Source organism: Gymnoscopelus braueri (assembly GCF_963280865.1).
Source record: "Gymnoscopelus braueri genome assembly, chromosome: 14".
Classification (NCBI taxonomy): Eukaryota; Metazoa; Chordata; class Actinopteri; order Myctophiformes; family Myctophidae; genus Gymnoscopelus; species Gymnoscopelus braueri.
In genome coordinates this window covers 52,936,665-52,960,814 of record NC_137619.1, presented here as the reverse complement: position 1 = coordinate 52,960,814, position 24,150 = coordinate 52,936,665, and the positions used below count along the sequence as shown (strand labels likewise).

General features: G+C 43.3%; 1 protein-coding gene and 1 long non-coding RNA gene across 2 annotated transcripts; one reads left to right on the top strand and one right to left on the bottom strand.

Moving 5' to 3' along the window:
- Positions 1-321: 321 nt before the first annotated feature.
- LOC308100449 lies at positions 322-2,018 on the bottom strand. The gene is made up of 3 exons (XR_013934446.1): positions 1,856-2,018; positions 941-1,010; positions 322-519 (listed from the first exon to the last, which is right to left on the bottom strand). It is a non-coding gene; the product is annotated as an uncharacterized lncRNA (long non-coding RNA).
- Positions 2,019-6,747: 4,729 nt separating this feature from the next.
- LOC308100704 (uncharacterized protein) lies at positions 6,748-15,251 on the top strand (the record flags this gene model as incomplete). Its single annotated transcript, XM_080449772.1, has 7 exons — positions 6,748-6,846; positions 11,596-11,734; positions 12,171-12,449; positions 13,185-13,496; positions 13,592-13,755; positions 14,048-14,183; positions 14,740-15,251. The coding sequence occupies 7 exons, from the start codon at positions 6,748-6,750 to the stop codon at positions 15,249-15,251; spliced, it is 1,641 nt and encodes a 546-aa protein (XP_080305898.1).
- Positions 15,252-24,150: the final 8,899 nt, after the last annotated feature.

The following is a 24,150-nucleotide window of genomic DNA, read 5'->3' as shown; positions in this document are numbered from 1 at the left end:
ACAACATTTTATTATTAATGCCCTATAATACAATATGGTGCAGTATAGAATGGATGTAACCAATCATGTTTTGTTCATGTCATTAGTTATGTCTGTCTTTCACAAACAAATTATTTCTGATGTAAACGCAAGCAAATACAAATAAAAGCCTTTTAGTTTTAGTCAAATTTCAACAAAGTTGAATTCCACCCCTTCGCCCACACATTGTTTTCATTTGTACAGTCTCAAGAGTTAAATGAACACTGAGGATTTCATTATATCGTTCCTGCAATCACACCATGATCATACAGCCATGGAACCATGTCACGTCAGGTGTGGGTGCCTTTGGCCTCGAGGAGAGACAGGGCAGCAGAGTGTACGTATGAAGGGAGGAAGTCTGCATACAGGGAAACGAGTCCAACTTCACAACAAGGTAGAGGCTGCAGTGTGATCGGATGTACAGCTGTTCTCCTTCAGACATCCAGTTGAGATGATCAACAGTGGGTCAGGGATGTCGAATGGTGGTCAGAGCAGAGGTCCCTGTATGCAAAAAGGCAATATGCATAAAGAAACGATTAGATTTTCATAAAGAATCAGTCTATTTTAAGAATCACACATAACGAATGCTGCAATTTTTTAGGTACAATGTCTTGCACATAGAAGTAAGTACATTTGACTTGGTGAGGTTGGTATATTCATTGTAATAACCAGACCAGACTAACAATATTGACACAAGAAGGAACCTACTGCGACCTTTGGCTCATAAGATGGTCAACGCAAGAAGAATAGCTTTTTTTTTTCAAGTATATTTATCCTGAGTGCCAACTTAACTAGCATACAAATGGAACCCAATGGACCAGTTTGGGTCCATTTGTACGGCACGACAGAAATTAGATAACAAGATGTGATATGATAATGATACAATAATACAAAACAATAAAATAAACCTTACTGCACATACCTTTATCTGCTACTGGTGTCTGAACATGGTATCAATGCAGGCTGTCTGGTTGTCAGGACTCCCCTCCGCACTGAAACAGGAGGTTATTAATATTTTAATTCAAAAATGGCAGTTCTACAAGATCACAACACGATGTGACTTTAAATGTGTGTCTAGTAACAACATTGTGTTTCTTAAGAACACAGAAAGCATGCAGACTCCATATGCAGGTAAACAACAGTATGCAGCTAACATAATTAACGGGGACATGTCTCATATCAAGCTCTGATATATATGCATAAACAAATGAGAATATAGGCTAAGCCAGGGGTCTTCAACGTTTTCAGCTTAAGGACCCCCTAGCTGAAAGAGAGATGAAGCAGGGACCCCCACTACAAACTGTATAAAATTGTATTTTCATAGATTTCATAGACCAACACCAAACCTCTTTGCCAAAAATAGCCGATCTAAGCTCACAAGGCCTCGTGAGCTTGTAGATCTGCTATCTTTGGCTTAAGTTCTCTTCAGAATAGGGATAATAGGGTTCAAGTGGTTAATGTAAAACAAAACAAAAAATCTAATCACACACAGATTTGGCAGCCCCCCTGTAGTAACTCTGAGGACCCCCTAGGGGTCCCGGACCCGTGTTGAAGACCCCTGGGCTAAGCCAACAGCTTACAGATCAACAGAACACGTTCAGAACTTTCCATGAATTCAAACGTGGGTCTAACGTTGATACTAATTGAGTTATATGTCTCATTTAATGCCCCATATGTAACAGATTAATGTATTGATTTGGCGGAGCTATGCTAATGTGGCGTTAGCCACAATAGTAAACTTTTTTTTTTACATGAACTACAGCCCAAAAGGCCCCACTGACAAACACACTTAACAAATAGATTGTTGCATTATAACAGTTATAAAACTTTTATTTACCTCAGTCAGCCTGTCCATATTCCAGAAACATTTCCCTTTGTACTTGTAATAAACTTCAAAGACACTGTTTCTTCTTGCCTCTCATACACCAAGAATGGATGGTTAAAGCAATTGTAGCTGCTTACACTTTTAATATAGTTTAACATAGAACGTAGCACACGTTACTCTGTGTCAGTCTGAGCCAGCCTGGTGTGTCACACTGAACTCGGTCCGTGCGGAAACACATACCAGACATTCCTCGAATCTGTGCATGGCCGCCATCTACTGGAGGCACTCGGTACTGCTCCCAACACGAATCACAAATTGCGGTGACTTCAGCACGGTAGAACAGTCTCAAAATGATCCGTGCACATCCGTGGACATTAACAGCTACTTTTGCGTTTATAATTTCTAAGTTGACACACAGATGTTGATACACGAGTTACACATGTTGATATTTGAGTTACAAATATGACAATAAGAATTATGAATTGGACTTTACAAGTACAAATCTGTTTTACGGATACAGATGATTATGAGACTGTTCTCTCAGTCTCAAAATCACTCACACACATCCGTGCACATTGACAGCTACATTTGCATTTATAATGTCTAAGTTGACACACAAATGTTGATATACGAGTTGTACATTTAGACACACAAATACAAATGACTCTGCATGCATAGGTGATTTTATTTTTTACAAGTTACGAATCATATGACTAACAGCGAGGTAAAAGAGTCTCATAATGACTCACACAAATCGGTGGAGAGTCACAAATAAATCTCCTTCTAAAATGTATAAGTTGACACACAAATGTTGGTACATGACTTACAAATGTTATATGGATTACACATTTTCATATTTGAGTTACAAATCTGAGAGACGGATTATAAATCTGACAATAAGACTTACGAATTGCACTTTACAAATACAAATCTGATTTGCACATACAGACTGTTTGTTACAAATTGCCTCTACAAGTACAAATCTGCTTTTACGAATACAGATAATTTTGAGTCTGTTCTAATCCCATAGTTTAAGTCACATATTTGTGGGATCGCTAAAGCGATCACACTAATGTTATTGCCACTACTTATTATACTATACCATATTCCGCCCGTTTTTTGGACCCTAACTATAGTCCTTCATACTTTTAGCTACAAACTCCGTTCCAACTCTACAACGTTCGGCCTACTTAGGACATATCGGCTACCATTCGAATTTTTGAAATAATTTGTACTTTTAGAGATATTTCACTTTTAATTGCAAAAAAAATCCTATTCATTTCAATGGGGAATCCTATTCAACACTATCAAAACGTTTTAACACTACTAATACTTTAAACATTTTAAACCTTTCAAATCTTTAGAACCTTAAACCTTTCAAACCTTTAGAACCATAAACCTTTCAAACCTTTAGAACCTTTCAAACCTTTAGCACTACTAATACTTTAATACATTTAAAACGTATAAAACTATCAATACTGAATACCATCAACATTTTTAGCGATCCCACACTGTTTCTTCAGGAACAGTACTTTCTAGTATTTGTTTGTTGTTGTCGCTGTTGTTCTCTGTTGTTTGTTTTTGTTGTTTTGTTTTTTCTTACATAGTTCTTGATAGCTATACAAAGATAAAACGGGTAGGCATAATAAGCTAAGGCTTCAGCCTACACCTTTTTGGTCTATGACAACTAATGAAGGCGTTGTATTGATATGCTTTTAAATTGACCAAAATAAACTACTACTACTACCACTGCTTCCTCCTGCATGGTGCAGAGGGGTTATAGAAGGTAATGGCCCTCTTGGTACCACAATGCTTCTCATTGAGCTGGAGAAGCTCTCCATCCACGCAGATGTTCTTCTTTGCACCGTGACAGATGCTCAACCATCCCTTTGTCTTTTTTCTCCATTTCCAGCTCCCTTTTATAAAAAAAGGTTTAGTTTTACGGACCTGTGATGTTTGGTTTTGTTGTGTGGGTTTAACGCAGGTAAAAAGGAGTGTTTCTGGGGGCCACGCCCTGAGCATATGGCCTTGTCTCTCGGTGGGGAGGTGGGAGGAGATTTATGTTACAGCTTCAAGGGGAGAGATGAGAAAGGAGGCGCATTGCATCACATCACAACCTCCTCCCTGTTTTCTTCACTGTTGAGGAGTGTGGGCAACTGGTGGCCCGGGGGCCACATGCGGCCCCCACCTTCACTTGATGCGGCCCACAGGTTAATATCAGAATACTGATATATTATTGATTTCAGCTGTTACGATTCCAAACATGCAAACATGACCCGCTTTAATTACTTCAGTCTATATTAGTAGCTTAATGAATAGTATTACAATTATATTGTCTTTTTTATGTCCAATGTATTTGTATTCAAGTTCATAAAGTTAACATAAGTATAACTAAATGCATTTGAAATTAAATAAAAAATGTACTTTTCAGGATTCCAATTCCAAAATATAGCAATAGCAAAAACAGCAGATCTACAAGCTCAAAACGTGTCGCACTGCGACGCGTTTTGAGCTTGTAGATCGGCTATTTTTGCTACTTTTGTGTGAAAGACTGGCGAAAAAAAAGTACCGAGAGACAGTAAATGCAATGTGGCCCTCTGGAGTGAGTGTGGAAATATAGTGGCCCTCTCCATCATCAAAGTTGCATCACCCCTGGTGCAACTTTGACGTAGTCTTTATTTCTGCGTTGTGTTGAATGGATTAGAGTCTAGACGGACCCAGAACTGTCCTTGGAGACAATCTCCATTTATTCTGACAAGAAATAACAACACAAATGGACTGATGGACAAAGGGATGGTTGCATCTGTCACGGTATACGTATAGCTTGTAGATCTGCTATTTTCAAACGGTACCCTTTTGATACTTTAAGTATATTTTGAGGCCAATACTTTTGCACTTTTACTCAAGTAACATTTTGAACACAGGCCTTTTACTTGTAACAGAGTATCTTTATATTGTGGTATTGCTACTTTTTACTTAAGTAAAATATCTTATAACGTCTTGCAACGTCTGTCTGTCTTGCAACGTCTGTCTGGGGCCCTTCCATATAATTATATGGGGCCCTTATTATATGGGGCCCTTCCATATAATATGATGGAATATGATTAAGGATCATTCATATTTCATGAATGATCATTTAATATCATACACACCATACCTGTAACTTTCACTAGCCCCCCAAAAAGAAAAATTGGGGGGAAAAAAAGTTTAAAAGGCACCACATCAGATCTGGATAAATATGTAAGTTTCTTTGAATGCAGTTTTCCTAAAGCTAGCGTTTTGTCAACATTGTGTTCCAAAAGGCAACACAGACACTGACTGTATACCCCGAATGCATCAACCTCTCTCTCAATATTATATAAATGTTCCTCCTGTGCTTGAAATCATCACATTAGCACAATTTACCTTCTACTTTATGCTTTGGTTGTGTGCAGTTTGTGTGGGCACACAATTTTTTTCACGGGGTGTGTTGTCTGTCTGTCTGTCTGTCTGTCTGTCTGTCTGTCTGTCTGTCTGTCTGTCTGTCTGTCTGTCTGTCTGTCTGTCTGTCTGTCTGTCTGTCATCTGTCTGTCTGTCTTGCAACGTCTGTCGGTCTGTCTGTCTGTCTGTCTGTCTGTCTGTGAGAAAGTTCCACCATACAGAACAGCTTTAACCTTTCATAAGTTTAGAGTCTTATAAATCCCAAACTGCATGATGATACAAATCGCATCAGGCAGAAACTAAGTTGTATCCTCACAGAGTAAACACAAGAAGACATTATGCCACGTAAAGGCCCATGATTTAGAGGGCAGAAGGAGCTGCTGCACTAATGGAATATCTAATGCTTCCCATGTCCCACACTTTAATCTAAAGGTCCTTACACACCGGGGCGATTTTTTCGTGCGAATAATACGCTTTTTTAAAAAACCTTATAAAGTCAATGCAAGCGTACATGGCGCGAAAAAGCGAAGCGAAAAAGCGTCTTTTAATTATTCGGAACAAGTCTGAATTTTGCGTATATTCGCCACATTCGCCGGTGTGTAAGGACCTTTATGGCGAGACGTCCGGGCTTGCACACTTACCATATAAATCAAAGACACTACACAGGGCAGAGGATGCAGAGAAACCCCCCCCCCCCCCCACACACACACACACACACACACACACACACACACACACACACACACACACACACACACACACACACACACACACACACACACACACACACACACACACACACACTCTCTCAATAACACACCTACACATTGCTCACACTTTCACACTGTTTAGCAGCCTCCATCGACTCAAAAGTGGGAAAACTACCTCACAACTGTACTTATAAGTACAGTGTCAGCACTTAGAGTACATGTACTTAGTTACTTTCCACGACTGCATTTTGACTGGAGACATGGCTCCCTGCTCCTGTCTCCAGGGTGTGTTTTAAAAAGGCCAGTGGGTACGGGACACTGTGTTTACTAATTTTTACTCCTTTTTTTATGGCATAATACGTAAACAGGGGACAAAATGACAAACTATAAGGCATTCTGAGCAACACATAACATCCACCCCCTGATCTACAAAGTGAATGCCAACAATACAGAGTCATTCATGTGATTCCACTGATAGCGAAGTGACAAACATGACAGTGTCTTTCTCAAAGGTATATGGAAGATTTTATTGGACTTTATTTATCTTCAAAGCGCAAAAAAAGTATTTTCCATTGGTCACTTCACTTGTATTTTAGGCCTCGCAAAATACAACTCGCGAATGTTTTCACTGTTTCATTCGTTTTCTAGGGTCTGCAAGTAAAAATGTAAACTTTGTAATCATTAAAATCGAGCTCCGTAATTACGAGTTGTAAAATCTTCCATACAAAGTCACACTGAGGCTGAGCTGCTTGCAAGTTTGGGGGGAGCTGATGATGACAACAGTACCCTGGGTCGGTGGTCCTGGGTCGGTGGTCCTGGGTCGGTGGTCCCGGGTCGGTGGTCCCGGGTCGGTGGTCCTCAAGCCTTTTCATGTAATGCCAAGGGCCCCCAAAATTGATATGTATTTGGCCGCGGACCCCCAATCTGAAAATGTTTTGCCAGGGAACCCCAGAAGAGAAGCTTAATGTTAAAAAAATATATCAAAATTATTCCGAATTATTCAAGCATTTTCGATATTTTTCAAATGTTTTAAAAAATAGCCAACGTATAAATGGATAAAGTGGTTAAAATGATCGTGATGCTGTATTTTTTAACACATTTTTGCAGAGGACGCCCTGGAACTTCCCCCAAGGACCCCACTTTGATAACCACTGCCCTAGGGGGGCATATCACACACACACACACACACACACACACACACACACACACACACACACACACACACACACACACACACACACACACACACACACACACACACACACACACACACACACACACACTGTGACGGAGCAATAGCTTTAAAGCACAGCTCAAGACCTACTTCTTCACTCTTGCTTTGGTTGATTTTGTTTTTGTTGTTATTCATGTCCTCACTGTTTTGCTATTATTTTAATGTTGTTTTAAGTTTTTGCTTTTCTTCTTTTTTGCTTTATCGTTAAATTAGTTGTACTTTACTGTAATGTATTTTTGCTCTGTAAAGCACCTTGAGCTGCATTTCATGTCATGAAAGGTGCTATACAAATACATTTTATTTTTATTATTATATACACCAACCCTGAACCAATGTAGTCGCTTCTTCTACAAATAATTTGCATTGGTCTGTTGCAGTATGGGAGACAAATGTGTTTAGAATACTGTATGAGAATGTCTTCTTTGCAGATCAGTTGGTAGGAAGAATGTTTTCCATTTCACAGTTTTCTCTTTCAGAGGAATGTCTCCAAACCAAAGCAGCAGCCATGCAGAGTAGTGTCAGATAATATGCTGAGTGTAAATTGTGGGCGGAAACCACAGACTGAAGACTGGAGCTCAAAACAGACAGATCCTATTATTACAGAGGGGGGACTTGGGGGAGGGGGGGGGGGATTCTTTCCTGATAATGCTGATGTATACACATGATTCATATTCAAAAAGGAAATGTGCCATGCACATTTAATATACTCGTATGGCCAGTGGTGTTGAAAGGGGTTGAATGCGTTCTCCTGCTATGCAACAAAAAATGTGGAATGCCCTACCAAAAGTAGTGAAGGAGTGTAAAACCTACTCACTTTCAAAACTACCCTAAAAAGAGTACCTTCAGTAGGCTGCAATTCTAAACTGGCCCCTGTAAAAGTCATAACCTAGCCCCCCCCCCCCAAAAAAAAACTGTTTACTGTAAAGCAAAGCAAAGCAAAGCAAGTTGTTTACCCAGGGTGTTGGACTAAGTGCGAAACTTATTTACAGCCAGACCCTGCATGGAAGCCTTGCTCAAGGGCTATTCAGCGGTGATTCATGATTGATGTGATGAATTGGGGAATCGAACTAGGGACCTTCCGGTATCAAGGCAGCCCCTCTAACCACTAGGCCACCGCTGCCTGTGCATATTCTTTGTTTTTCTTACGTTTTAAATGTTTATATGGTGTTCTGCATAGTAGTGTATGTCTGTCATTTAATCTCTCCATGAATTGAGTATGTGAGGACCCCATTTGAAACAAGCCATTGCAGCTTTTCTGGGCTTTTCAATCTTATTTAGTTGACCTTGTATTGTGAACTGTATACTTCCATGTGCTTTTTTCTCTGAAAACTTCTAAATAAAGTATTACATAAAAAAAAACAAGGTGTAAAGTAAGTGAGTTACATTTACTCAAGCACTGCACTTAAGTAAACTTTTGAGGTATTCGTACTTTACTGGAGTATTTCCAATTTCCAATGCTTTTTACTTCTACTCCACTACATCTCAGAGGCAGAATATTGTACTTTTTACTCCACTACAATAATTTGAAAACTTTAGTTACAAGTTACTTTGTAGATTTTGATTATTATCACAAAACATACATTAACCACTTTGGTTAAGCCATTTAAAAATAGCCATTTGAAAATAGCCGATCTACAAGCTCACAATGCGTCGCGATGCGACGCATTGTGAGCATGTTGATCGGCTATTTTCAAAAGATTTTGATACATTTCATATATTTGAAAACTTAGCCATAATGAGTACTTTCTTCTTTTGGTATTTTATGTAAATTATGATACCAATGCTTTTGTACTTTTACTCAGGTAAATTTGTAATCCCGGACTTTTACTTGTAACAGAGTATTTCTGCATTGCAGTTGTTAGAAAGGCTCCAAGCATAACATTAAGCTGACTATTATTTGCCTATTACTTTACATTAAAGGGATAGTTCAACCCCAAAATGACTTTTTTCCTATGGATTAGTCACCCCACATGGAGACTTGAATTCATGGATATTTTTTGGTTTCTGTCTCATTATTCCTAAGACAATAATTTGATGGGCGGCGGAAAGATGCTAATGTATCCGGTAGGAGACTCAAAGGAGACTCTTTGTGTCTCCTACCGGGAATGCAACCGGTCATCCAATTATTGGCTCAGGAATGGGTCAAAAACAAAAGAATCTCCATGGATTCAAGGCTTCCAGGGGTCCTTGGGGGGGTTCCAGGGGGTCCCCTGCAAAATGTGTTAATATAGCATCACAATCATTTTAACCACTTTAACCTTTTATACTTTGGCCATTAAAAAATAGCAGATCTACAAGCTCATTGCCACGCTATGAGCTTGTAGATCTGCTATTTTAGAAAAGTCGTGAAAATTTGTGCAAACCTTTGAAAATATATATTTTTAAAGCAAACATTTGTACCTCAAATCTTTGCTTCTGGGCGTCCCTGGAACAAAATATTTTGAGATGGGGGTCTGTAACATGTACCTGCCACTTTAAGTGCGCAATGCATTGTGGGTTATTTATTAATTCCAGTAGCAACATAGTAGCAACAGCAGAGAAAGCGGTTTGGTTACTAAATGATAGTTACTAAATACATGAAATAGTTATTGAATACAGTTACAATAGCCGTTCACCTGCTTCAAAGTAACCACCTTCATCATTACAGCACTGCAGCACTGTAAGTCAATTGTTTAGTTGCTGTATTCATTTAACTTGCCCTGAAACATGGTCATGGAACCACTTGTTCCTGGTTTGAGAATACTCTACATTTACAACCGCTACATCTACATAAACGTTCAAGATTTTGCATGTAAAGCGCTGACCTCACGGCCATGGATATAACAAGTTAAAGCGTTCTCGTCTAAGTACCCGTATCTTCTGTATTGTTCAATAAAAAGCATTCTAATCCGATCGGTGGCCATTTCTCCGGATTTGTCTCCATTTGCTTTCAATGAGGCGCCTCTATCGGTTGGGAGGTGTATTGTACCCTGCTACGTTATTAAAAAAAAAATTGCTGCCGATCGGATTAAAATGCTTAGTTTTTATTGAACAATACTGAAGATACGGGTACTTAGACCCAGGCGCTTCGACTTGTTACATCCATGACTTGGGGGTCAGCACTTTATATTTGAAATGTGAACGTTTATGTAGATGTAGCGGTTGTAAATGTAAAATATTCTCAAACCAGGAACGAGTGGTTCCATGACGCTTGTGACAGACGAGCGTCACGTGAACAATGGCTATCATTTTACCATGCTTTATCTGAGTTACTGCTGTTTATACATGTCTGCTGGTCTGATTGACAGTGATTGATTGATCACTCCTTTCCTTTCATGTCAGACAGTGTCTACATTGCTTTGTCTTAAGCCAGTGGTTCTCAACCAGTGGTCCGGGGACCACCAGTGGTCCTTGAGGGGGTTCCAGTGGGTCCCCAGCTAAACCCACTTATTTGGCATTTAGGAGTGCGAGAGGGGCGTTCCCCCGCTATTAAGTTGCTATTTTGGGACACCTGCCTTACCCAGCCTGAACATTTGTGCAAATCTTTGAATATATATATTTTCTAAAGCAACATTTTTTAACTTAAATCTTTGCTTCTGGGGGGTCCCTGGAACAACATATTTTGAGATGGGGGTTCGCGGCCAAATACATATAATTTTGGGGGTCCTTGACATGAAAAAAAGTTTGGGAACCACTGATTATAGCAACGTACGTTTTTTTCAAAAAAACTGTTAGGATTTAGAAGACATTTGTAGAATCCCCCAAAACCAAAGATTAGAGTTAAAAATGTATATTTAAAGGATAGGCTAGGATATGACTTTTACAGGGGCCAGTTTGGAATGGCAGCCTCCTGAAGGTACTCTTTTAGGGAGGTTTTGAAGGAGTTTTACACTCCTTCATGACTTTTGGTAGAGCATTCCACATTTTGGTGGCATAGCAGGAGAACGAATTCAACCCGTTGTTTGTGCCAAATCTGGGTTGGACGTGATCAGTGGAGCTATACCTCTGGTGTCGTGATTGTGGGACTTCATTTACGTTTTTTTTAAGTATGTTTTTTTAAAAGTACTTTGACAGGTACATGGGTATCTTAGGGCTCAAGCCTTTGTCCTCGCCATTAACCCATTAAGACCGGGAACGCATCTGTGTTACTTTTAGATATCTTTAGGCTATTCAAAAATAGCAGATATACAAGCTCATTGCCGCGCTATGAGCTTGTAGATCTGCTATTTTTGAAAAATCGTGAAAAATATTTTGATATTTTTTTCAAAAGAACTTAGGATTTAGAAAACATTTTTTTGAATTGGCATCAGGCCTTAATGGGTTAATCCATTGGGATTTTCCCTTTTTATTTTTTATCATACTGCTGTACCTTGAAATTGTTAATAAAATTCCTTCAATCACTCCCAAGGCCGCCGCTAACGGAGGCGAACGACTGGCCGCAGGAGGAGGACAAGCTACGGCGGCGGAGGTCCTCGCCGCCTCCACTCTCTTCCCAGATACTTGCTTCCCAGAGTATGGCATCATGGGACCAGCGGAGGCCGAGGGAGGTAATAATTCAATCATTTTGCCACTCTTGCACCTGGTTTTGTTTAGGTCTATTTATTGGGAGTAAGGCCATGCTTAAAAGGGATAGTTCACCCAAAAGCCATTATTTTGATAACCTTTGTGTCTCCTACCGGAACCGCTGCCTACCGGTCCGCTGGTCATCAAATTATTGGCCTAGGAATGAGACTGAAACAAAAACAAATATCCATGGATTCAAGTCTCCATGGGGTGACTAATCCATAGAAAAAAAAGTATTTTTTTGGATGAACTATCCCTTTAATGTGCAGACATGGATGGTCAGAAATAATACACTTGCGTTTGTACTTTTAGTAAATTTGAAATTTGGACTTTTTACCTGTAACAGAGTACTTCTACATTGCATGCAGTATTCATACTTTTACTTAAGTAAAACATGAAGTACTTTTACCACCACTGCAGATGAACAGTGGCGGAAACCACTTCGGGAGGAGACGGACCAGGAAGCGACGGCGGGAGAGGGAGGAGCCAAGGAGGAGGAGACGGATCCGGGTCCGAGTGCCGCCAGGCAGAGACCCCGCCGATTCAGGAACAACGTGGTCAGACCGGAGGAGGAGGAGGAGGAGGAGGAGGAGGAGGACCATCACCCGATGCTCGAGATCCGGCGGGGTCTCTGCAGCCTTAAAAAGGCAAGGTGTGGTTTGGGTGTGGCTGCACCAATCAAACTGAACGGCGCGCCAGGTAGGCCTGTCACAATTATTACATAATCGTCTAATATCAATTATTTTTGCATAATCGTCAAAATCAATTCCATGTTAAAATCATCATATAAAAAATGACACACAGACATTTAGTCATATATATATATATTTTTTTTAATAGTGGAAATAGCAGATCTACAAGCTCAAAACGCGTCGCGATGCGACGCGTTTTGAGCTTATAGATCGGCTATTTCCACTATTAACTGATTCACTGCCAATCACGTAGATCTACGCGAACCTATTTAAAGCCGCCACGTGCCAATCGCGTAGATCGCGTAGATCTACGTGAACAAAAAAAAAAAAATTATATATATATATATATATATATATATTTTTTTTTTATATGAATTTTCGAAGATCTAGACTCCTATCCACTTCCTTGTTAACTTAAAACTTAAAAATTCTGTATCCCGGCTCCTGAGTACTTTTTTTTTTCAATGAAAAACTCTGGCACTGGCTAAAGAAATATGAAAATACCTCTGGCAGTTAATGGGTTAATGTTTATTTTTAAGTATAAAGTAATTAGATATGTGTTATTCGTCATATCTGCCCTGTGCGACTTTTGTTTACGAAAGCTAAAAGCCAAACAGAAATGTGATTTTTATTCATAATGTTTCATAAATTTTCAACGACAGAAACGCAATTAAATCGTTAATCGCAATTATTTGAGTGATAATTAATCGTCAACTTAAATTTGTAATCGTGACAACTCTAGTGCCAGGTGCCTTTGCCTTGAAGAGCAGAAGGCTGCAACGTGCTAAATCCACGACAGGCAATCATTGGAAGCCGGTAGGACGCTCGCAGCGTTTTTCCGAAGGCGAGGAGAAGCTGCTCGTGCACGAGGTCAAGGCGAGGCAGGCGAGGATCTACGGGTCGTCGACGTCCAGGCCCACAAGAGACGACGCCCGGCGGGCGTGGGTCGAGGTGGCGGAGGCCGTCTCGGCGTTCTCCGGCATCCAGAGACACGTCTACCAGATCAAGAGGAAATTCGAAACGACGAAGAGAATGAGGAAAAGAAGGCTGCAACGTGCTAAATCCACGACACGCAATCATTGGGAGCCGGCTAGACGCTCGCAGCGTTTTTCCGAAGGCGAGGAGAAGCTGCTCATGCATGAGGTCAAGGCGAGGCAGGCGAGGATCTACGGGTCGTCGACGTCCAGGCCCGCAAGAGACAACGCCCGGCGGTCGAGGTGGCGGAGGCCGTCTCGGCGTTCTCCGGCATCCAGAGACACGTCTGCCAGATCAAGAGGAGATTCGACACGACGAAGAGAATGAGGAAAAGAAGGGTTTGTTTGCCTGTATTATGTGTGTCATTTCGTCACCTTCTTAACACATTCAATCCGGGAACGTATGCTCATAACGTTATCTAGGCTGGACGTGATCAGTGGAGCTATACCTCTGGTGTTGTGATTGTGGACTTCATTTAGGTTTTTGAAGTACTTTGACAGGTACATGGGTATCTTAGGCTTGACTCAAGCCTTTGTCCTCGCGATTCATCCATTGGGATTTTCCCATTATTCTATCATGCTGCTGTACCTTGAAATTGTCAATAAAATAATTCCTTCAATCACTCCCAAGGCCGCCGCTAACAGGCGGGAACGACTGCCCTCAGGAGGAGGACAAGCTACGCCGGAGGTCCTCGCCGCCTCCACTCTCTTCCCAGAGAGCATATATGGCATTGGGGGACCAGCGGAGAATGGTGGAGCCGAGGGAGGTAATTCAATAATTTTGCCACTTGCACCTGGCAGTGTTGATTTCATCGACTAAAACTATGACGAAAAATGTTGGTCGACTACCTTTTTTCACTAGCGAAAACGAAATAAAAATGAAATAAAAACTAAGCTATGATGACTAAAACTAAGACTAAATGTGTTGACAATTTCGTCAACAAATAAAAACGAGTGGAGAAGAGATCCAGTAGAACTAAGACATGTCATTTTATGCTTGGTTGCGCTCGGGTGTTGAGCTCTGAAAATAGCCGATCTACAAGCTCACAAGCGTTGTGATCTTGTAGATCTGCTATTTCAGCATGCAACCAAGTGTAAAATCAGCCATTATGACGCCATCAAGGCACCGCCAGAAAACATTTTAGTCGACCAAATCAACTAGTATTAGTCAACTATAATCTTATAATTTAGTCGACTAAAACTAGAAAAAAACTAAAACATTTCAGATGACTAAAATACGACAAAAACTAAATGGAATTGTATTCAAAAGTCTATGACTAAAACTAAATCAGAATTTGCTGTCAAAATCAACACTGCCCACAGATGAACCACCTCTTCAAGTGAAGAGTGAGGAGGCGGACCAGGCAGGAACCGGGGCCGAGGAGCGAGCCGAGGAGGAGGCGGATCCGGACCCGGGTGAAGGTCCGTCGGGGGTAGCGGCGGCAGAACCGGGTCCCAGTACCGCCAGGCAGAGACCACCCCGCCCATTCAGGAACAACGTGGTCACTGGACCGGAGGAGGAGGAGGACCATCACCCGATTCAGGAGATCCAGCAGGCTGGGTTCCGCATGGTGCAGCGGGAATTGGGCGCCCTTCGGCGGGGTCTGTGCAGCCTCAACAGCAGGCTGGTCAGACAGGAGAGACTCATGGCCCAAGGCGTCACGGCGCTTCAGCGCAGCGCCGCGGCCCTCGAGCGCCTCGCCGGGCTGCAGGGGCCTCCGATGGCTCCTCCGATGATGGCCTCTTCTACCCGGGAAACGACCGTGCCACCAGCTGCACCACCATCACCATCAGCACCAGCAACAGCCAGTGCCGGCTGTAATTTGGTGGCCTAGACAGGATTTTACCTGGCTCATGGTTGGTTGATTGATTTTTTAATACGTTTTTTTTTTTTGTGGCTTTTTCTGCCTTTTATTTATAATTCTATAGTAGAGATGGACAGGAAACAGGGGGAGAGACATGCAGCAAAGACCGCCGGGAACGGGACTCGAACCCACGGTGCGCTGTCAGGCTGCTTATGAGACCTCTAGGCCAGGTCCGGGCCTGATTGAATAAGTTTGCAGAAAAAAGCACATGTTCAATACAAGGTCAGCTAATAGGAATTAAAAAACCCAAGAAAGCCATTGGCTTGTTTCCATTGGGGTCCTTTGTATTCAATTCATAGTGACATTAAATGACAGACAGATATACACTACTATGCAGAACATCATAGAAACAGTTTAAAAAAATTAGACAAACAAAAAATATGTACAGTAAACAGTTCGAGAGACGGGGGAGGGCTATGTTATGACTTTTACAGGGACCAGTTTCGAATTGCAGCCTCCTGAAGGTACTGTACTCTTTTAGGGCAGTTTTGAAGGAGAGTAGGATTTTACACCCCTCCACCACTAATGCACATTTTGGTGGCATAGCAGGAGAACGAATTCAACCCCTTGTTTGTGCCAAATCTGGGCTGGACGTGATCAGTGGAGCTATACTCGCACAAACTTGCTCTCCTCCCAGCACCAGAGCGGGCAGCCAGCTACCACCTCCTCCTCCCCGTCCTGTCGTGGCCCACGCCTGGGAGTGAGGAGAGGAAGGAAGAAAAATGCCATGACCTTGACCTCATGAACGACCATTTTTAGTTCTTTCGTTTTGCCGAAACATTTGGAGGCCTGTTTTTGTTCATGATTATTGAAGGCCTGTGTTTGTTAAAGGGATAATTCACCCCCAAAATGACCTTTTCTATCAATTACACACCCCAAGGAGACTTGAATTCATGGAGATTTATTTATTTTTTGTCGCATTGCTGAGCCAATAATTTGATGACCAGAGGTGGCTCCGGTAGGAGACACAAAGAGTCAACTTTGAGTCTCCTACCGGTTACATTAGCATCTTTTCGCCAGTCATAGGAATGCGACAAAAAAAATAATTTGAGCCTTCATGGGGTGTGTAATTGATAGAAAATTTGTAATTTTTGGGGTGAACTATCTCTTTAATTATTGAAGGCCTGTTTTTGTTAATATTTTTTTGTATTATTATTATTGTGTCTGAATGTTTGGTAATAAAAACCATGTCAGGTCAATTAAGCCTACTGCCTACTGGCTAGCCCTTTTCTGTGATGGCAACTTGAAACTTTTAACTGCGTTCCAAACACTGGTGGAAAGTAAATGAGTACATTTACTCAAGTACTGTACTTAAGTACCATTTTGATGTATATTTACTTGACTGGAGTATATCCGATTTTCTAAACTTTTACTTCTACTCCACTACATCTCGGAGGCAAATATTGTACTTTTACTCCACTACAATTATTTGAAAATGTGTATTACTAGTTACAGTGAAGATTGTGATTATTACAAAACATACACTAACCACAAAATAGCAGATCTACAAGCTTGTGAGCTTGTAGATCTGCTATTTTCAAAGGATTTTATACATTTGGAAACTTGTGAAATGGGACATTCCGTATTATGAGTACTTTTCATATAGCATATCTTTGAATATATATATATATATTTTTTTTTTAAAGCAAACATTTTTAACTCAAATCTTTGCTTCTGGGGGGGTCCCTGGCACAAAACATTTTCAGATGGGGGTCCGCGGCCAAATGTTTATCATTTGGGGGTCCCTGGCATGAAAAAGTTTGAGAAGCACTGCCTCAGATGACAGTAAAGTGACAATTTAAAGGTACAGTTTGCCGATTTTGATAAAAATTCTATTTTTATGAAGTCTAGGACCCCATAAACATGATCCCGGTGTGTTTTTTGTGTTGCATCTGTGTTTTTAGAATTTTTTTATCCATAAGACGTTTCCCAAAGCGTCTAATGACGTTTTCAGAAGTTTCTCACCTTATGTCCGCACTACATGACTGCAGGTGACTACAGGTGTAGTTCAAATCCAAACCAACACCCATAGCTCAAAGGACCGTCCCCGAAGGTCTCACCGTAACATTGTTCAACCTTCTTTCCCCACTCGACCACTCCCATTAGCTACCTCACATGTACTATCATGGCGTCTGCAAACATATCAGAGTTATACTTTAGTACCCGGACCCACACGCAGCTAGGACCCACACGCAGCTAGGCGGGCAGTGAGGAGCAACAACCCGTCGGGGATGTTTCTTAGTGGAACTGACAGAATGTACACGGACCGTGGACGGTGGACGCTTGTCTCTCGAGTAAGTAAACATGCTGTAAAGTTGCCACTATCACTATAATCTCATGTTGTATCCCTCAGGTAGACTAAACTAGCTCGTGGAGCCGAGGCGTGAACGGAACGTTTGTTATCGTTGACTTTGCCTGTAGCCTCGGAAACCCATGTCTTTTTTTTGGGAACATGTCCCAAAACAAACTGATTCGGCTACTCCTCGGATTGGGGCCCATAACCCACCTTTCTCCCACCCATTTTGCCAGCCTAGGCTGGCTCAGAGTGGAAGACAGGGTTAAACAACAAAAAATGGGACTGGCCTTCAAAATTGTAAATGCAAATTTGCCCGATATGCCCCCTATTCCCGCATATCTGAGTAAATACCTCCAAAAGGTTAGCGACACCCACAGTCACAATACCAGAGGGAGCGTTAACAACAATTTGGTACCACCCACCCATAAAACAAACATGGGCAAATTCTCCTTCTACAGCACTGCCACCCAGGATTGGAATAGTCTAACTCCATCCCTCAAAAAATGCAGTTCGCTGGGCTCATTTAAAAGAGCCTTAAAAAATCACCTTTCAGGAGGCCAAAGGAGGAGGTAGTACCATTTTCCCGTTAGACAGCAGACCCTCCCACCCCCCCCTGTTCTTGTAAATTTTTTCCCCCCTTTTTTTTATTTTTTTTGTTGTACATAGTTATTTTTTTTGCTGTTTATTTTGTAATGATATTTGAACTGTGGTGCCACTATATATGCCTATGAATTGAATACCAAGGCCCTCATTGGAAACAAGTCCGCACGGACTTTTATGAACGGACCTGTTAGACAAAGTATTTTAAATGTAACTGTGCTGTTTTAAATTTTTTGCCTAATAAAATATTCAATCAATCAATGGCGGAACTTCAACCTGGTTTTGGCACTTTCTCCATTCACAACCCTTTCATCTACATAAACGTTCATATTTCAAATATAAAGTTCTTACCCCGTGGCCACAGATGTTTCAATTGGAATCGGATGGGTCTAAGTACCCGTATCTTCCGTATTGTTCAATAAAAAAACATTTAAATCCGAACGATGGCCATTTTCTCTTAGATGTATAATGTATCAGAGTCAGTGGCGGAGCGTCCGGGGAGGCCAGGGACTCGGCCGCCTCCGGTCCCGCGACCCAGGAGGGCCCGGGCCGTCGGATAATAAATCGGTAAAATCAGGCAAAAATATGAATTAAACAACATAACCCTAACCCTACCCTAACCCTAAAACCGAAATAAAGTGACAAAAAGCCCCCCAAAAAGTGACCGAATCCGCCGAAAACCCGCACAATTTTGCGCGCGCACGGGATGTGCACCGTGCGTGCATGCGCAGGGGGGGCCTGATCACTGTGCTGTGCCTCCCGGCCCGGCTTTGAGTTGTTCCGCCACTGATCAGAGTGCAATATACATCCCAACCGATAGGGTCGCGTAATTGAAAGCATAAGGAGAAAATGGCCACCGATTGGATTAAAATGCTTTTTATTAAACAATACGGAAGATACTGGTACTTAGACCCACCCGATTCAAATTGTAACATCCGTGGCATGAGGTCAGCACTTTATATTTGAAATCTGAACGTTTATGTAGATGTACGGTACATGTAGAAAGTGCAAACACCATAGGTTGAAGCTCCGCCATGACTGTCATGTTTCAGAGCTACTGAGTCATGACGTCGGCGGGCGGCGGGTCCCGAAAATAGCAGATCTACAAGCTCACAACGTAGCGGACTCGACACTTTGTGAGCTTGTAGGTCTGCTATTTTCGGTGCGCATGTGTAGCAGGGCGGTATGGGTAAATATATATTATAGCCAACTACGCCACCTGGGGAGTTGCACCCCAGGAAATGATTACAGTGTAAACCAATCGCTTGAACAAAGATTGCTCCTCACACAAGTTCGTGGTAAGATCAAAATAATTAAAAGGCAGAAACAGTGCTTTAGGCAAATATACAAAAAGCTTTATTATAATTTAAGAACAGTGTAAATGCATCAATAATAAAAGGGCAAAACAAGTAATAGCTAAAACAAAGTCACAATGCAATCAATAATAAAACCTAGGTGCCGGTAGGGCCGATGCTGGGGGGGAAGGGGGAGGAAGAGCAGGCCGACCGACCCAGAGGAAGGGCACCCCGGCACAGCACACGGTTTCACACTCAAAGCACAGCAAAGGGGGGGGGGTTACCACAACCCGACTGGGCGGCCGCCACCTGCTTCCACACACCAAGAGGTCCCCAGCAAAAGGCCTGCAAGACAGAGTAGGTTTTAGTGGTGTCGGACAATTAGAGTAGTTTAACATTGGACTTGGATTAGGGGAGCTATGTATAATATATATATATATAATATAATAATATATATATTTACTATATCTTATATATATTATAATGGAATGCCATCTATAGGCCTAGTCTCACCCAAAAGAAACAATGATCATAAAGCACTAGATAAACAAAATAAACAAATAACAAAAGCAGATAACAAAATAAGTAATAAACAAATAACAGAATAAGCAAATAAACAGAAAAGGCAATAACGCTAAATAATAAACAAATAAACAATAAGGCTGGCTGAGAGCCCGAGTGGGGACATTTGCGTCGGGAAGTAATACTCTAAACCCATATGAGGGTGTATGCTCAGCTGAGCCAGTTGGTCCACGCCGTTTAGAAACGGGGAGAGGAGAACCTCAGCGAGGAGCGTCAATATGAAGGGTTTGTATTACAGGCGTGGATGAGTCAAAAAGCAGCAGAGCAGCAGGTGGTATCACAGTGCCTGAAACGATAAGTGGCCGTGTCATTCTACCAATTTATAATACTAATGTTCATTAAGACAGGAGCAGGGAGACACACAGTGACGTACCGCTATGCAGCAAAGCCGGAAGCCATGATGGCCCGCTTGCAGCGGCGGACACCGGTAGGAATAACTGTAGCAATATAAAGGCCATGATTATTATAGTGCCGCTATGACATAGAATTAATTGGTTATACTGCGGAGAAGGAGGACCACCACATACCAGTTGTGCAGCATGAAGCAACACGCACGCCCAGTGCAAAACATCAACCAGCTGGGTAGACACACCGGGGCTACAAAGACACAAACGGTCATGGTCAAGTTCAAGACCATGCCCTACGCAGCATAAAACAATAGCATAAACAGCAAGACGGAGAGACATACCTGCGCTGATGCGCGATGCAGACACACAGGCGAGCCCAACAGGCCAGCCTGGAAAGAATGGTATGAGCAGTGTGGGGACAGACAGCTAACTGTGTTTGGAGGTGCGTGGCTTTAATACTGTTGTCAATCAGCCCACTGATGAGTGGGCGGAGGATGGGCCGTGGGTAGAATGGGAACCAACGCCCATCCTGCTACAATCCATCCCCCCCAATTGCATCGTCGGCCCGACGATGACAAGTTACATCCAAACCCTGATTCCAGGGTCTATACAAGGCCGAGACCGCATTCAATGCCAAACTAGGGGAATCATTAAGCCCCCTTTCTACTGCCTGTGGGAGATGGTAAGGGTTGGAATGGTGGCCAGCTGTAGACCTCGAAGTTCTCCGTTGGACAACTTCACTACTACCGGATGTGTCATCAGGTTGAGAGACCAGTGATGTAGAGAGTGGCAGTACCATGCTGGACTCGACTAAGATGGAAGGTATGATCAAGGGATGGTCCCTTTGACCAGGGGTGTACGAGTCCACCGGCACTACCGCAGATGGTTGAAGAGCCACCAGCACAATGGGGACCGAATCATCATCGCAAGATTCCCCACACTCTGGACTCATCTGTGGATCACTGTCTCTGTTGCCGGGTGGTTCATCCAACCGAGAAACGGAGGATCCCGAAGGTAAAACTGCTAGTGCAGTAGGGTGCTCATCTGGGTTCACAGGCCCAACCGAGGCGTAGTCTGGATGGCCAGAAGGACGCAGGGGAGCTCCCGCTAGAAGTGGATCTGCAGGCAAAGCCAGATGGGACTGGGGCATTTCTGAAGGAAGAACGAACCAGTCACCCTCGTTCTGGTCTTCGCCCACCAAGGGTGGTGACCTCTCGACCCGTTGGTCATTTGGGGAGGTCCCGACCGGAGACTCTCGCCCAACCCGTTGTTTGAGGAAGGTGCGATGAACATGCTTCACTCTGCTTGGTTCGCTCACCGGTGCCATGGTGTACATGGCGCCACCGGGCCTGGGAGCTCTGACTACCCTGCGGCCATGATGTGCTTCTCGGCAGTCTGCCGCAACCGTCAAACGGTCCTGGGCCCCCTCAAAAGCTATCTGAAGCCGGGTCTGATGTTCGATGACCCAGGCATTTACACTACCCGCTACCGGTTCCGGGACCCTCCCCAACAGGAAGTCCACAGGTAGACGCGGTTCTTGCCCGAACAGTAAGTAATAAGGGGTCTCACCTGTGGCCTGATGGGGGGTGGTGTTATAGCAGAATAGCATCTGGGGAAGATAATCGACCCAGTCCCTCTTACGGAAAGAGGGCAGAGTGCGCAAGAGGTTATGTAGAGTTCGATTGAAGCGCTCGCCCTGACCGTTACCAGCAGGGTGGTACGGAGTAGTGGAGGATCTTTCAATTCCATAAAGGCTACACAGCTGTTGAAATAGAGACGCGTCAAAATTTCGGCCCCAACTAGAATGGATGCGCCCAGGGACTCCCAATTTATAGAACCACTCTGTTACAAGGACCTGAGCAACAGTGGATGCCCGTTGATCCCTAGTGGGGATCGCCAAAGTGTATTTACTAAACACGTCGGTTATAACCAAAACATTGTCAAACCCTGTCCGAGAATTTTCTAACACTGTGAAGTCAACAGCCACAATCTCGTTGGGCTGGGAAGCCAGTAAGGGACCCATGTAACTTCTTGCAGGCGGTCGGGCGTCCTTTGCCACCTGACACCGCTCACATTCCAGGCACCAGCGGGCCACATCAGCGGACATGCCGGGCCAATAGCAGCGCTGACGCACTAACTCGGTGGTGCGCTCGACTGCCTGATGCCCATGTTCCTGATGTAGCTGCGTCAAGACATTGTCCTTCAGGACGATAGGCAAGACCAATTGGAATGACTCTTCCGCTCCATCCGGGCGGAAAACTTTACGGTAGAGTACGCCTTCCCTCTCCACCAAGCGGTCCCATTGACCAAGCAGTGTTAACGCTGTCTTTGACAGCTGTTTACGCTCCGTAGGATTTGGACGTGTCCCCTGCCTCCAGTACCCCAGAACCTCTTGGATGACCGTGTCCCCAGTCTGTAAAGTCTGCAAGTCAGACAAGCTATGGCCTGGCAGTGCTGTGATGGTGGCCTGAGTAGCAAGAGCTACTGGCTCTGGTGGGACTGCTATCTGTACAGGGTAGAGGGGAACCCGTCGACCCCTACACTTCCTGGCTAAATGGCCGGGTTGCTGACACCTCCAGCATATTACAGGACCAGCACGGGGGGGGTGACGAGTACTTGGTAAGAGAGCCATAACCTGCATTAGTTGGTTCAATTGATCCTGTTGCCATTTTAGCATCTCTCTTATCGCCCCCAACTCTGAACCCTGCGGCGAGTCACCGCTCGCCGGGTGTGCCCTGCCGTGAATCGCATACTGGGTACCATGCGTCGATGGAACGGAATCGTTGCCACGCTTTGTACAAAAGGGCCTGCCTGCCCGTTCCCAATGAACAGCTTCCTCTCTAATTTCCAGCAGCGTCATGGCGGGACGACAGCGTACCAGCTGCTTCAGCTCCCGTCGAAGGGCTCGGTCCATGACGTGCTCTGTGAATTGATCCCGCAACACAACCTCTGCATTAAACATGCTGGCCGGAGCCCGCTGCTTGACCTTCTCCATCAAGCTCATCAGAGCGAGAGAGAATTCTTGCAATGTCTCTCCATCCTGCTGTTTTCTGCTGTAAAATGCCTCCTGTAAAACTACGTAGGACTGTGAACACCCATAAAGGTCTTTTAGAATGCCAATGATGTTATTGGGATCCTCCCTCTCCGCAGCAGGGCGATATTTTATCTCCTCTCGTGCCTGTCCCTCTAGATGGTCAAATAGGAAGAAAGCTTGGTCTATGGCTGAGAGATAGCGAGTGCGCATGCAAGCCTGTGCCTCCTCCACCCATTCATTTATACTTATACCAGACTTGCCACTGAAATATGGGCACTTTCTATCTCGCGGCACAAAGACCAATCTTCCTGGTGAAATAACCCTGGCCCCACCCAACGGGGGTACAGGAGAAGGTGGGACTGACACGTCAGAGGGAACTATATTAGTACCTGGCTGTGTATCTCTCTGCTCCTGCCTCAATGAACAATGATCTGCCTTTAGCTGTGCTACCAGCTCCCTGAGCTCATGCAGCTCCGCCTCCATAGCGGTGACAGAAAATGTCCAAGACTTACGACCAAATTGAATACACAACCCAGGTTCTGAAGCGGAAACCAGGGAGTCCGTTCAGGCGACCAATGGGTCCTCTCACGTCCACTGATACCCACTGCTGCTCTGCTTTGCCTTAAACAAAAGAAACACAAGTTAACAAACAACAAAAAAAAACAACAAAAAAAAAAGTTAACAGAAACAGACAAATACAAAAATAAAACTAAAC